This window comes from Triticum dicoccoides, chromosome 3A (genome assembly GCF_002162155.2).
Source record: "Triticum dicoccoides isolate Atlit2015 ecotype Zavitan chromosome 3A, WEW_v2.0, whole genome shotgun sequence".
NCBI classification, from domain to species: domain Eukaryota; kingdom Viridiplantae; phylum Streptophyta; class Magnoliopsida; order Poales; family Poaceae; genus Triticum; species Triticum dicoccoides.
In genome coordinates, this window is record NC_041384.1 from 206,002,421 (window position 1) to 206,014,628 (window position 12,208).

At 45.9% G+C, this 12,208-nt stretch overlaps 2 protein-coding genes across 2 annotated transcripts; both read left to right on the forward strand.

The window, feature by feature from the left end:
* Positions 1 to 630: 630 nt before the first annotated feature.
* LOC119267870 (bifunctional phosphatase IMPL2, chloroplastic-like) lies at positions 631 to 3,776 on the forward strand. The gene is made up of 9 exons (XM_037549306.1): positions 631 to 1,161; positions 1,650 to 1,728; positions 1,817 to 1,911; positions 1,990 to 2,039; positions 2,367 to 2,491; positions 2,590 to 2,656; positions 2,752 to 2,841; positions 3,075 to 3,186; positions 3,425 to 3,776. The coding sequence occupies exons 1-9, from the start codon at positions 825 to 827 to the stop codon at positions 3,493 to 3,495; spliced, it is 1,026 nt and encodes a 341-aa protein (XP_037405203.1). The 5' UTR covers positions 631 to 824; the 3' UTR covers positions 3,496 to 3,776.
* Positions 3,777 to 4,798: 1,022 nt separating this feature from the next.
* LOC119267871 (protein YeeZ-like) lies at positions 4,799 to 8,330 on the forward strand. The gene is made up of 8 exons (XM_037549307.1): positions 4,799 to 5,199; positions 5,418 to 5,510; positions 6,089 to 6,167; positions 6,254 to 6,332; positions 6,626 to 6,665; positions 6,741 to 6,875; positions 7,196 to 7,333; positions 7,696 to 8,330. Exons 1-8 carry the CDS (start codon positions 5,069 to 5,071, stop codon positions 7,955 to 7,957), a joined length of 957 nt encoding a protein of 318 aa, XP_037405204.1. The 5' UTR covers positions 4,799 to 5,068; the 3' UTR covers positions 7,958 to 8,330.
* Positions 8,331 to 12,208: the final 3,878 nt, after the last annotated feature.

Sequence of the window (12,208 nt, forward strand, 5' to 3'; positions counted from 1 at the left end):
TGTCAATCCCCTTGTACTCGTTAATTGTAAGGATCAAATCTGATAGTGCCCGCTCCGCCGACGCCGCAGATGCGCACACCCGAATCCGAGGTGCACACCACCCACCACAAGAGGCAGCAGGCTGAGGAGAGGGCGGCGGCCTCGGATGTGGTCGCACAGTCTCTTGCCGCCGCCACGGGCCGCCGGCAGTGCCCGATGAAGAGGGGTGCCTCCTCGCGTGGGTCTACCGCCGATTGCTTAGATGGTGGAGGCGGACACCCGCCGGCTTCATTGGAAAAACGCGAAGGTGTTCCGGCTTGCATTGGAGCAGTCCACGTGCGAGGCAGTGGAGGCGGCGAGAGTAGCTAAGCTTAAGAGGAAGTAGGACCACGCTGCCCGGAGGATGAAGAGCTTCATTGACCCCTCGGACGTCCCCGACGGCTCCGACTCCAACGACTCACCTCCTACCGACGACGCCTACTTGGACACTTACAACAATTGCTCGCCCCCTGATTTTCAGGGTGAGGCCGTCCTCCTTAATCAAATTCCAACCAATCACAGCCAACGAGCCTGTAAATCCTCCGTACACCGCCCGTACGTCTAGCATGGTTGCCGCGAGGGGGATATCGACGGCCGGCAGTTGACGTTCACGTTGTCAGAAAAAAGATTGTCATCACTCATCACACCAACCTAAACGAACCTTTCCTGAAGCGGCGGTACGGCGGCGGCGCGGCCAAAACCCGCCGAATCCAGCTCGCCGCGGTGGTCGTCACCCTCCACCGCTCCCTCTCCGCGCGGCGACACCATTTAAACCTCGCCGCCTGCCGCCGCTTTTTTCCTCCCAGATGCTTCCCCCAATCTGCACCATCCCGCTCACCTTTCCCCTTCCCAACCCCGCCTTCACAAAACCTAGCCTCCGTCACCACCTCCGCTCGCCCTCCCTCCTGGCAACCTTCTCCTCCGCGGCGGCGGGTCGGGCGTGTGGGATAGCGGGCCGTTGGATGGGCTCGGTTCGAGCCTCGCCCTCTGAGGCGGGGGGCTGGGCGGTGGCTGCGGCGGGTAAGGAAGGGGTGGAGATGGAGCGGCTGGTGGCGGTGGCCCAGAGCGCGGCGGATGCGGCGGGGGAGGTGCTCAGGAAGTACTTCAGGCAGCGCTTCGAGATCATCGACAAAGAGGACCACAGTTCGTGCCCTCCTCCTCTCTACTTACAGGCATTTTGAAGGGGTTGTAGCCAGGTGTTGGTTGTTGGAGTGATGATAGTTTGCTCCTCTTAATACTATTTTTTTTTTCTGATTCCTGTTTGCTTATAGTTGAATCGGAAAATGAAATCATCCGTTTGGGTGATACTATTGTTCTACTGTTTTTTACTCTGGTGATAGGTTGGTTAGAATGGCTCATCCTTCTGTCCTCAAAACATAGGTGGCTACAAATGCCTTGCCATAGTTTTGTCCTATGTATTATTTTTGTTTGTTGTAATAATATTTGTACGTTGTTTCGGAAAAGTGAATATGTACTTGTAGAGGAAATCTGAATGTGGCTGTGAATCATGTCCAAATTGTAGAACAGTTGAGCTGGACATTTCTTTATTACTCAAATCAAAAGGTGGGATCTTGATCGGAGGCTCCATAATTGTATGTGGTCTTGAACTGGATTTACCGAATTTTTTCCAGGTCCGGTCACGATCGCTGATAGAGAAGCAGAGGAAGCAATGACGTCAGTCATACTGAAGAGCTTTCCTACTCATGCTGTGTGAGCTTGTACTCCCAATGCCAATATTCCAGCTCACTTTCAACGCACCTGCATGATAAATAATGCAACCTTTACTGGGTTCATGCAGTTTCGGCGAGGAGAACGGTTGGAGGTGTGCGGAGAAGTCTGCTGACTATGTTTGGGTATTGGATCCCATAGATGGAACAAAGAGCTTCATAACTGGTACTGAATTGTAACCGTGTGTAGGCCAACTAATTTCAGCTTAACCAACAATGATGGATGCTGATTTGTTGTTCGCAGGCAAGCCTCTTTTTGGTACGCTTATTGCGCTTCTTCACAATGGAAAACCGGTATGCTAATTTTCTCTTTCTCATATCAGCTCTCCTTGTTTTTGTCCATTTTTTTAACTACTACCTGCAGGAAACTGTACTGGATAGCAGTCTATGATATATAGTTACTTGTACCCAGTGATTTAACTTTATTTTGTTGGTAGCGTCACTAAAGAACTACAGCTACATGATATTCGATGCAATCTGTAAAATATTTTTTTTGTTTTAATTTGAACATATCATATATATATACACTAAAGTCTCTTCTGGACATGCTGTCTATGTGTGTCATATATGTTTGATATTTATTCTATATTACTTGCCATTGACTATTCTTCTTTTATTTAGGTTATGGGCATTATTGATCAGCCAATCTTGAGAGAGAGATGGGTTGGGCTGGACGGGAAGAAAACTACCTTAAATGGACAAGAAATATCTGTCCGTCCTTGCAATGTACTGGCGCAAGCTTACTTGTAGGTATATTAAGTTTTAGTACATAGAAATAATACATAACATTGCAATGTTGAATTATTCGGCCTGTGTATAATAATCAGTGTTGTGCATGTGTCAGATATACGACGAGTCCACATCTCTTTGAAGGAGATGCTGAAGATGCATTCATTCGTGTAAGAGACAAGGTACGTACCATTCTTGTAACTACATATGGTTGGCAAACTTGCACCATCAACGCCACAACTCACATGCTTGCCGTTTTACTCGTTTGTTATGCAAGGTGAAAGTCCCATTGTATGGCTGTGATTGTTATGCTTATGCTCTCCTAGCTTCTGGTTTTGTGGATCTTGTTGTTGAATCTGGATTGAAGGTATATAACACTATCCTGGATGTATATTTTGTGAAATGGTGTTTGTTTTATTTTTAGTGGTGCTTGGAATGGACCAAATCTGAGCCTGGTAGTCAGTTTTCAGCTCAAGCTATCTTTGTATTTAAGTTGGGTTCGTTTTGTCAGTATCTCTCTTTGACCAGCCCAATATTATTCTTTCAAACGCATCGAATATACTAAAGTTATTTACTAAGATAATTTATTCTGTTGTGAAGCCATACGATTTTCTCTCGCTGGTACCGGTGATTGAAGGAGCTGGGGGCTCAATAACTGATTGGGAAGGGAACAAGCTCCACTGGCCTGTCTCTTCGGAATCTCAGCCGACAAGTATAATACTCAGTCTTCTTGATTTCACCAAATTTTGCTTCAAAATAACTTCTATTTTGCATCCCTCAGTTCTTTCTACCTTGCATCCCTCCACTTAAGAAATCGCAACACTACGTAAATATCGAGATTCAAAACTGGCACGGGGCATTTCATTCAAGCATATTTGCTGCTTCTGTTTAGCAGAAAACCAATGTTCCTGGTACCGAAGGTGTGATTCTTTCTCTTCATTTTGGTTCAGGTTTCAACGTGGTGGCAGCCGGAGATTCCCGTGTCCATGGGCAGGCCCTAGCAGCGTTGAGGTGGCGCTAGCCTGCCTGCAGCGCGAGGCGGCTCCTGTTGTTCATTTAGAAGGCTGCAACTCTTATTCATCTATCCAATAAAGCTGAGTCTGTACGCTTCCACAGTGGGTAAATCAAGTTGTTCACGGTGCACCCTTTATATACTCAATAATGTTCAGTGGTTTCTTGTGGTGTGTTATGATCAGCCGTTATGTACTCAGTTACTCAAGTCATTCGATGATCGCTGAGCGACTTGATTGCACCATGTAGTTCTTCTATGTTTTTCTTTTATCAGAGGGGTCTATAGTTCTATGTGATGCTGGCTCGGTTACTCAAAAATCTCTAAGCAGCGATTCTACCTGACTGATCTAAAACCAGCTGGATTTAGTTGCTAATTGGGGCAGAGTACGTTATCTGCATTGAGAGGAATCAGCCATCATCCAGCTGTAGATTGAGAGTGCGTTACAGTGAGCAAGTACTGTAGTAGATAAGCAAGAGCTGTAGTGACAGTAATGGCATCTCTAGCTAATCTCTCAAAAGTTATATTTAGGAAGACTTTTTTTTCATTTGAGGAATTAAGCACTAGCTAGCCGATCCCTCGAACTTTTGATCCCTCGAACTATTAAGTAAGAAATTGTTAATGGAATCAGCCGTTATGTACCCAGATCAAGTGCAACAGCAACAATTCTTACTTATAACATTGAATTTAATATATATCCTATATGAAGTTATAAATTAATAAGTTATCAAAATATATCTTCAAACCCCTTCACTCGCTCCCAGGAGCACCCAGTGCTAGGGTTTCTCGTGCTTTCCGCCAACAACGCCGCTGGCCTGCCTTGTCTCATGTGGTCTTAGTGCCATGGAGGTGGTGTGGATCCTGAACCCTTGTTGGTGTGAGGGCCATGTTTTTGGATGGCTTTTGAGTTTTGTTAGGGTTTGTGTCTCTAAACATGGAATAAGGTTCTCCCCACCCAGTCTCCATCCCGGTGGTACTTCTAGCATCATTGGAGGGCATGTGGAGGTTTGTCTCCTGCGGATCTCGCGGTAGTCGATTGACATTTGTCTTTGGTGGATCTAGTCTTCGTTCGTCTATATTTATGTGTCTATATGTCCGGATACTTTCGATCTATGCTTCTCTTCATCGGCGACAATTGATGTTCTAGTGCGCTGGTCCTATAGGGCCTTAACACGACAACTTTCAGACTGTCTACTACAACAAGGTTTGCCCAACTCCGATGAGGGAGAGGCAAGTCACTAGGTGGTCTACGAGACCTGGATGTAAATTTTATTTCTGGTGTTCTTTGTCCTATTTTGATTGTTGATGAATTTATCGAAACTTTTTCAAAAGAAAAATCTCGAAATAAATTTTGTATGCAAACATTTGAAAGAAAAAGCAAAAGATTCACTTTTGGTATTAAGTTTTGAGGGATCGGCTAAAAGTTTAATCTCTCGAAAAAAGGAATTAAAAGGATAAGACGAGAATCCTAATCACCTGTTGCTGCACAGCGGAAGAACAGTCGTGGGTTTCTCTGCAGTGACGAAGGAAACACCGAAACAGAAGACAGAAATCCCAGTCCCCGCCGCCAAAGGCCCCAACCACGATGGTGCCAGGAATGGCGCCCAAGCCGGCGGCGCCGATGCCCGCGCAGCCGAAGAAGCCTCAGCACATGCTGGTGCTCGGCACCGGCTTCGTCGGCCGCTACGTCTCGGAGCGCCTCCTGTCACAGGGATGGTTAGTCCGCCGTCGCTCTCAGCCCCCTCCTCGCTCCGTTCTACCTCTTCTCTTTCTCTTTGACCGGCGGCGGCACAAATTGAGACCACTCCGTCGCCGTAGCTCCGGTTCCCCAACTCCCCTGATCGATGTTTCGAACTAGATTGGGTTCTGCCGCTGCTGTAGCCATCTCCTCCTCCCCCGAATTCGCTCCTTGATTTCTGTCTGGATGAACGCAGGCGTGTGTCCGGGACGTGCACCAGTGCCGCCAAGAAGATGGAGCTCGAGTTGCTGGGCATGACTGCTTCCGTCTTCGATGCCACAACAAGCAAGTACGGCTTATTTCCTCTGTTCTCACCCTTCTTTCAAGCACCGTTCTCTGCTGCGGAGCACTTGCCAAATGAATAATGCAATGGGCCGTCTAGCTTAAAAACATGCATGAGTCTAGCCAAAAATGGTTGTAGGCTGAAAGTCTTTGACCCACAAACGTTTCACTAGTGTTATTAGTTGAATCGCATCTGAAAAGGTGAATGAAGTCTCGTTTGTTTTCTGTTGAACATAATTTCTTTGCTGATGCAGGCCAAAATATTTGCTTAAAAATGCAGTGAAGTCAATCTTTGGAACTAATACTCCTACATTTATATACACAAATACTTCAGATATGGCAGATTGTTTAATTATTAGGGGAAGAAGGCCACTCCAAAATTTTGTGCTAGACTCCAATATATTTTCTTGAAATTTTATTATGACGATATATGATCCTTATCTCTTGTTGTTCTACCTGTGTCCCCCTGGCCCTGCGTCCTCTTACTCCTGTGTGTGGGTGCCAGTGAATTTTGCTTTCTCATACATGAATCTTTATGTCTACGGTCGATTTCCTTTTCTGATTACTTATGGCTGTCAATTCCAGCCTTGCAAATCTTCATGCTTTGCAAGATGCAACCCATTTGCTCATCTCCATTCCTCCCATCCCTGGGGTTGGTGATCCTGTACGTTGCCGATTATCTGCTGCTCAATTCAGTATGCTTCGCTTGAATGCGGTCCTGATTTGGCCTCATGGTTATCCCTTATGCAGTTGCTTTCTTCACATGCTGACCTGCAAACAACACTGACTAGTGGTAATCTTCAATGGTTATGCTACCTATCTTCAACAAGTAAGTTCAAACAATGTGTGCACCTCTAATATGAAATAGTATGTTGGTTTGGGGTGAAATTGATTGACAGCATTTCGGTAGTTTCTGTTTCACTGAATTATTTAACATGTGGCAGTCAAATGAACTGCATTTAAGTGCAATAGTTTTTATTGAGGACCCTTACTTGGTTTACACACTGCATTCATGTCAATGCACTAGAATAGGAGAACATTTCTATTTCTTCACCCTTGTTAGGTACGTTAGCTCTTCCAGCTGGCTTAGATAACTGCCTTATAATTCTTATTATTTCCCAGGTGTGTATGGTGATTGTGGTGGTGCATGGGTTGATGAGGAGTAAGAAACTGAATGGTTTGTGTGTGTTTTTGCAATACATTTTTAAAAGTGCAGAAGAAACTGATGTATATGCAGTCATGTAGTGAATCCAAAGAGCGAGTCTTCCAAGTTAAGATATGCCGCTGAACAAGGATGGTTGGATCTTGTCGACGAGCTGGATCTATCAGCTTTTATACTTCGTTTGGGTGGGATATATGGGCCTGGAAGAAGGTTGAGATATGCTAATACTTCAATCCATTTTACTATTTTGATTTCTTATCAAATAATTAGTCAACTCTAGAAATGCTTGACAATTGATATGCTGATTTGGACCAATGTATTTGCACCTATGAAATGAAAGCTCGTCAGCACTTTTTTCATGACTGCTTTGGATTTTATCATAGAAACCATCAAACAATGTGATAGAGATGAATGGTTGGAAGATTTGTTCAAGAAGACTGTTTATACGTCCTGATACCGTGTCTCTGAAAGCGTCGGTATGACGACTATTCTTGTTTCGTATTTGTGATGATCGTCATTTGTTGTTGCAGTGCTTTGGACACCATAGCTAAGAGAAAATCTTCTTCGCGAAGACAGAAGTTGAGGGAGTCCAAACAGTACACTGCACGTATCCATGTGGCTGACATCTATCAGGCTATCCTGGCTAGCATGAGCATCAAATCTACAAGGTTTCTGTTTTCTCTTGCTTGCATAATTCCATGGTTCTTTGCAATTGCTTGAGTCTTCACGCAATTTTCACAGACTTCATTACAGTTTACATATAGCATAGCTCAAATATGAGATTGCAACACCAAAAGTCCCCTTCGTTTGTATTTCTCTCTCGCTTTGTTCTACAAAATAGCCATATCAGTGTGATCTTTAAACATCATCACACATACTCACCGTGTGTTCAACTTCATATTTCAGTGTTACCATACATGCTGTGGTTATATTTGTTCTAGTCATGTTCTGTAAGCTTATGTTTTCAGTATAATCCAGAAAAATGACCATACATCCGGAGACTGATAATTGGTTTCACATGCAATGCCAGGAAGATATACAATGTGGTGGATGATGACCCTGCCCCGAGATCCGAGGTCTTTGCATTTGCTCAGAGCTTGATAGAGAAAAGATACCCTGATCTCGCAGCGGATTCTGCAGGATCAAACAGCCAGGACAGGATTATAGCTGCTGAAAAACGGGTATCTAATTGTCGGTTGAAACAGGAACTGGGCGTTAGGCTTGCCCACCCATCTTACAGATCAGGGCTGCAGAGTATTCTTGATTCCTGGTTCGCCGAGGGAAATCAGTGATGTGTAGCCTGTGCAGCGAGTAGCATTTCTTTCAATCCTTTGGTTTGGATGATACTCCCTCTGATCCTAAATATAAGTCTTTGTAGAGATTTCACTATGGACTACATACGAAGCAAAATGAATGAATCTACACCCTAAAATGCATCTATATACATCCGTATGTGGTTCATAGTGAAATCTCTACAAAGACTTATATTTAGGAACGGAGGGAGTACAACTTGAACCTGTACACTATTAGCAAAAAAGAAAAGAAAAACATGAACCTGTACACGATACCGCACATTGTACCTGAGACTGAAGTAATTTACTATGATCCCAAGGAATATTTTGCCGAACGTAGTGAAAACTAAAATAAATGCAGTTGCAAGATTAATGTGCATGTTCCATATTACCCATTCATCAAGTACTGTTAGATGTCCATTGAATCAGTAGATACCGGAGTCTGTTGGAGTACAAAGACGAACCCTAATGCAGGCAGCTGGCCAAATCTGAAACCAGAAGCCAGAGAGGGAGCAATTACTTAGGGAAAATGAAAATAACCTACAGCTAGCTAGCAATTCAGGAATACATTTTAGTGATGGATTTGTAGGTTGGCGAGGTCCCTTGCAGCGCGTCTGGCCTCGTGGCGCTCCCTCCGCATAAGGACCTCCTGGCGCCAGGCGTTAACGCAGGGCAGCGAGCAGTGTTGCTCGTAATGCCAGCCCGCCCACTGGGCATGGCACTGTGCGCACGTGCCCGGCGCCCTCCTCAGCACCGGTAGCAGCAGCAGCTCGCCCTCCTCCTCCTCCTCGCCGACCAGGTCGCCGAGGTAGCCCTCCACGCGGCGGAACCACGGCTCGAAGCCCGTGCACCGGACGCAGTGCGCGCCTCCCTGCTCCTCGATACGGAGAACGACGCCGGCGAGGCACGTGCCGTTGCTGTGGTGCGGGCAGGCGGCGGCGCAGAAGACCTTCTTGCAGCCCGTGCAGTAGGAGTCTCTGGGGAGCGGCGTGGCGTAGTCCTCGGCGGCGATGGCGCGGACGACCTCGTCGGGCATCCACTGCGAGTCCCCGGGCTGGAACACCGGCCGGCCCGCGACGTCGACGGAGATGACGGCGTGAAACGGCCCACGGTGGTGATGAGAGCCGCAGCAGTGGGAGCAGAAGGCGTGGAAGCAGAACAGGCAGAAACAGTCCCTCCGGCATCCACTGCAAGTTCCTCGAACTCGAGCGGCGACAACAATGCTAGACGTACGGAGGATTTACAGGCTCGTTGGCTGTGATTGGTTGGAATTTGATTAAGGGGGACGGCCCCACCCTGAAAATCAGGAAGCGAACAATTAGATTAGGCCACGTTGTCATCCTGTAAAGCTTTGTATGAATATCCTGTACGTGTAGTATTATTGCCCTCGCGGTATCGCAAAATTCCTCAGGTTGCAGGCTTGCACCAGCTTCATTTTCTTCTAGATTAAACAGTGAGAGCATCTACAGTCCGACCTCTCAAACCCGTCTCAAATGTCCGGACCCGGTCACTGATCGGTCACGTTTTTTTTACCCAAACGGATGCCTCAAACGGGCCACAAACGTCCGGACTGACCGGCATCCCCCATATCCAGTTCAAATATGGGGTGGATATGAGGCGCCCGAGCACGCCCGCCACGCCGGACCAGGCCCATGCTGGCCCACCCGACCCCACTTATATTCGTCCCCATACTCTCGCCGAAGCAAATCCTAGCCACTTCACTCCACTCCCCTCCCCTCTCCCTCTGCCACCCAAACTCGTCTCCGACATGGTGGGCAGCGGATCGGTCTCCAACCAGTCTGGTTCCGTCGACTGGGGTGTCATCCTGTGTGGATTGGAGGAGGCAATGGAAGTCTGCATTGCACTCTGCCGCTCCAGGGAGGACAGCGCCCGACCGATGGACGAATCCGCCCGTCGCGACGCCATAGCTTCGGCTCACCGGGCGCTCGGGTCCTCTGGTGCTGGATCCTCGCGGTCCCGGCAGCCGGATCCTTCCCCATAACCGGTCGAGCAGACTATGAGTCCCACCGGAAATGGGCGGCCGCCATGGGAAGGATAGGATAAGGGCCGCTGAGGCCCGTATCGTGACGAAAATGGCGGCGGCTGATGCGGCGGCATGGGCGGCCGCAGAGGAGGAAGCCATCTGCGCCCGCATTGTGAAGACACGACATTGAGGGAACACACGTGCCCTCACCCGAGAGCAGAATCGGCGGTCTGTGCCATGTCCGAACTGCCACCAAAGGAGGAGAAGGACGACAGCGACGGCGAGGAGCAAATCCGGCTCGATCTGTATTGTGTCTTCGGCTGGTACATCTGCGAGAACGACGGCAAGGGCATCGGGAAGGGCAAGGACAACCATGGATGAACTCCACCATAGCAAAACATGCCAAATTTTGGTAGTCCGATGGCATGTTTAGTGTAGTGTGATGGAGTAGCCGGACGACGCATGTGCGTCGACGTAGTTGCGTGAGTTTGTATGGGTTTGAGATATGGTAATTGATAACCCACAAGTATAGGGGATCGCAACAGTTTTCGAGGGTAGAGTATTCAACCCAAATTTATTGATTCGACACAAGGGGAGCCAAAGAATATTTGCAAGTATTAGCAACTGAGTTGTCAATTCAACCACACCTGAAGATTAATTATCTGCAACAAAGTGATCAGTGGTAAAGTAGTACGATAGTTTTGATAGTAGTAGCAACAGCAATAGTAACGGTAACAGTGATAGCAATAATTTTGTAGCAAGTGCAATAGTAACAGAAGCAGTGGTAACTTAGCAGAAACAATATGAGAGAAATTCGTAGGCATTGGATCGGTGAATTCGTTAGATGATATTCATCATATAATAATCATAACCTAGGGCGATACGACACTAGCTTCAATTCATAAATATAATGTAGGCATGTATTCCGTAAATAGTCATACGTGCTTATGGAATGAACTTGCATGACATCTTTTGTCCTAACCTCCCATGGTAGCGGGGTCCTATTGGAATCTAAGGGATATTAAGGCCTTCTTTTAATAGAGAACCGGAACAAAACATTAACACATAGTGAATATATGAACTCCTCAAACTATGGTTATCACCGGGAAGTGTCCGGACTTTTGTCACTCCGGAGTTGCTGGATCATAACACGTAGTAGATGACTATAACATCGGATCTAGAACATAGATATAATGGTGATAGCATAAAGGGTTCAAATCTGAAATCATGGCACCCGGGCCCAAAGTGACAAGCATTAAGCATCGCAAAGTCATAACAACATCAATCTCAGAACATAATGAAGTGCATTGAATACTATGAGAAGTTTGATTTCTTATGATTGTTTTGAGATATAAAGATGGTGATATTAGAGTCATGCTAGTGAGTAATTGTGGATTGTAGAAATACTTGTGTTAAAGTGTGTGATTCCCGTAGTATGCACGTATGGTGAACCATTATGTAACGAAGTTGGAGCCTAATTTATTTATTGATTGTCTTCCTTATGAGTGGTGGTCGAAGACGAGCGATGATCTTTTCCTACCAATCTATCCCCCTAGGAGCATGCATGCAGTACTTTATTTCAATGACTAATAGATTTTTGCAATAAGTATGTGAGTTCTTTATGACTAATGTTGAGTCCATGGATTATACGCACTCTAATCTTTCCACCATTGCTAGCCTCTCTAGTACCGCGCAACTTTTGCTGGTGCATTACACCCACCATTACCCTTCCTCAAAACAGCCACCATATATACCTACCTATTATGGCATTTTCATAGTCATTTCAAGATATATTGCCATTCAACTTTCCACCGTACCGTTTATTATGACACGCTTCATCATTGTCATATTGCTTTGCATGATCATGTAGTTAACATCGTATTTGTGGCAAAGCCACCATTCATTTTTTTATACATGTCACTCTTGAGTCATTACACATCCCTGTACACCACCGGAGGCATTCATATAGAGTCATATTTTGTTCTAAGTATCGAGTTGTAATTCTTGAGTTGTAAGTAAATAAAAGTGTGATGATCTTCATTATTAGAGCATTGCCCCATGTGACGAAAAATAAAAGAGGCCAAAGAAGCCAACAACAAAAAAAGGTCCAAAGAAGCCAAACAAAAAAAGAGAAAAGAGAGAAGGGGCAATGTTACTATTCTTTTTCCACACTTGAGCTTCAAAGTAGCACCATGATCTTCATGATAGAGAGTCTCTTATGTTATCACTTTCATATACTAGTGGGAATTTTTTATTATAGAATTTGG

Coding starts and splice junctions, on each gene's coding strand:
- LOC119267871 (XM_037549307.1), top strand. CDS start 5,069: ATGGTGCCAGGAATGGCGCCCAAGCCGGCGGCGCCGATGCCCGCGCAG. Junction 6,333..6,625: donor ATGCTACCTATCTTCAACAA/GTAAGTTCAAAC, acceptor ATTATTTCCCAG/GTGTGTATGGTGATTGTGGT. Junction 7,334..7,695: donor ATGAGCATCAAATCTACAAG/GTTTCTGTTTTC, acceptor ATGCAATGCCAG/GAAGATATACAATGTGGTGG.
- LOC119267870 (XM_037549306.1), top strand. CDS start 825: ATGCTTCCCCCAATCTGCACCATCCCGCTCACCTTTCCCCTTCCCAAC. Junction 2,492..2,589: donor GTACTGGCGCAAGCTTACTT/GTAGGTATATTA, acceptor TGCATGTGTCAG/ATATACGACGAGTCCACATC. Junction 3,187..3,424: donor TTCGGAATCTCAGCCGACAA/GTATAATACTCA, acceptor ATTTTGGTTCAG/GTTTCAACGTGGTGGCAGCC.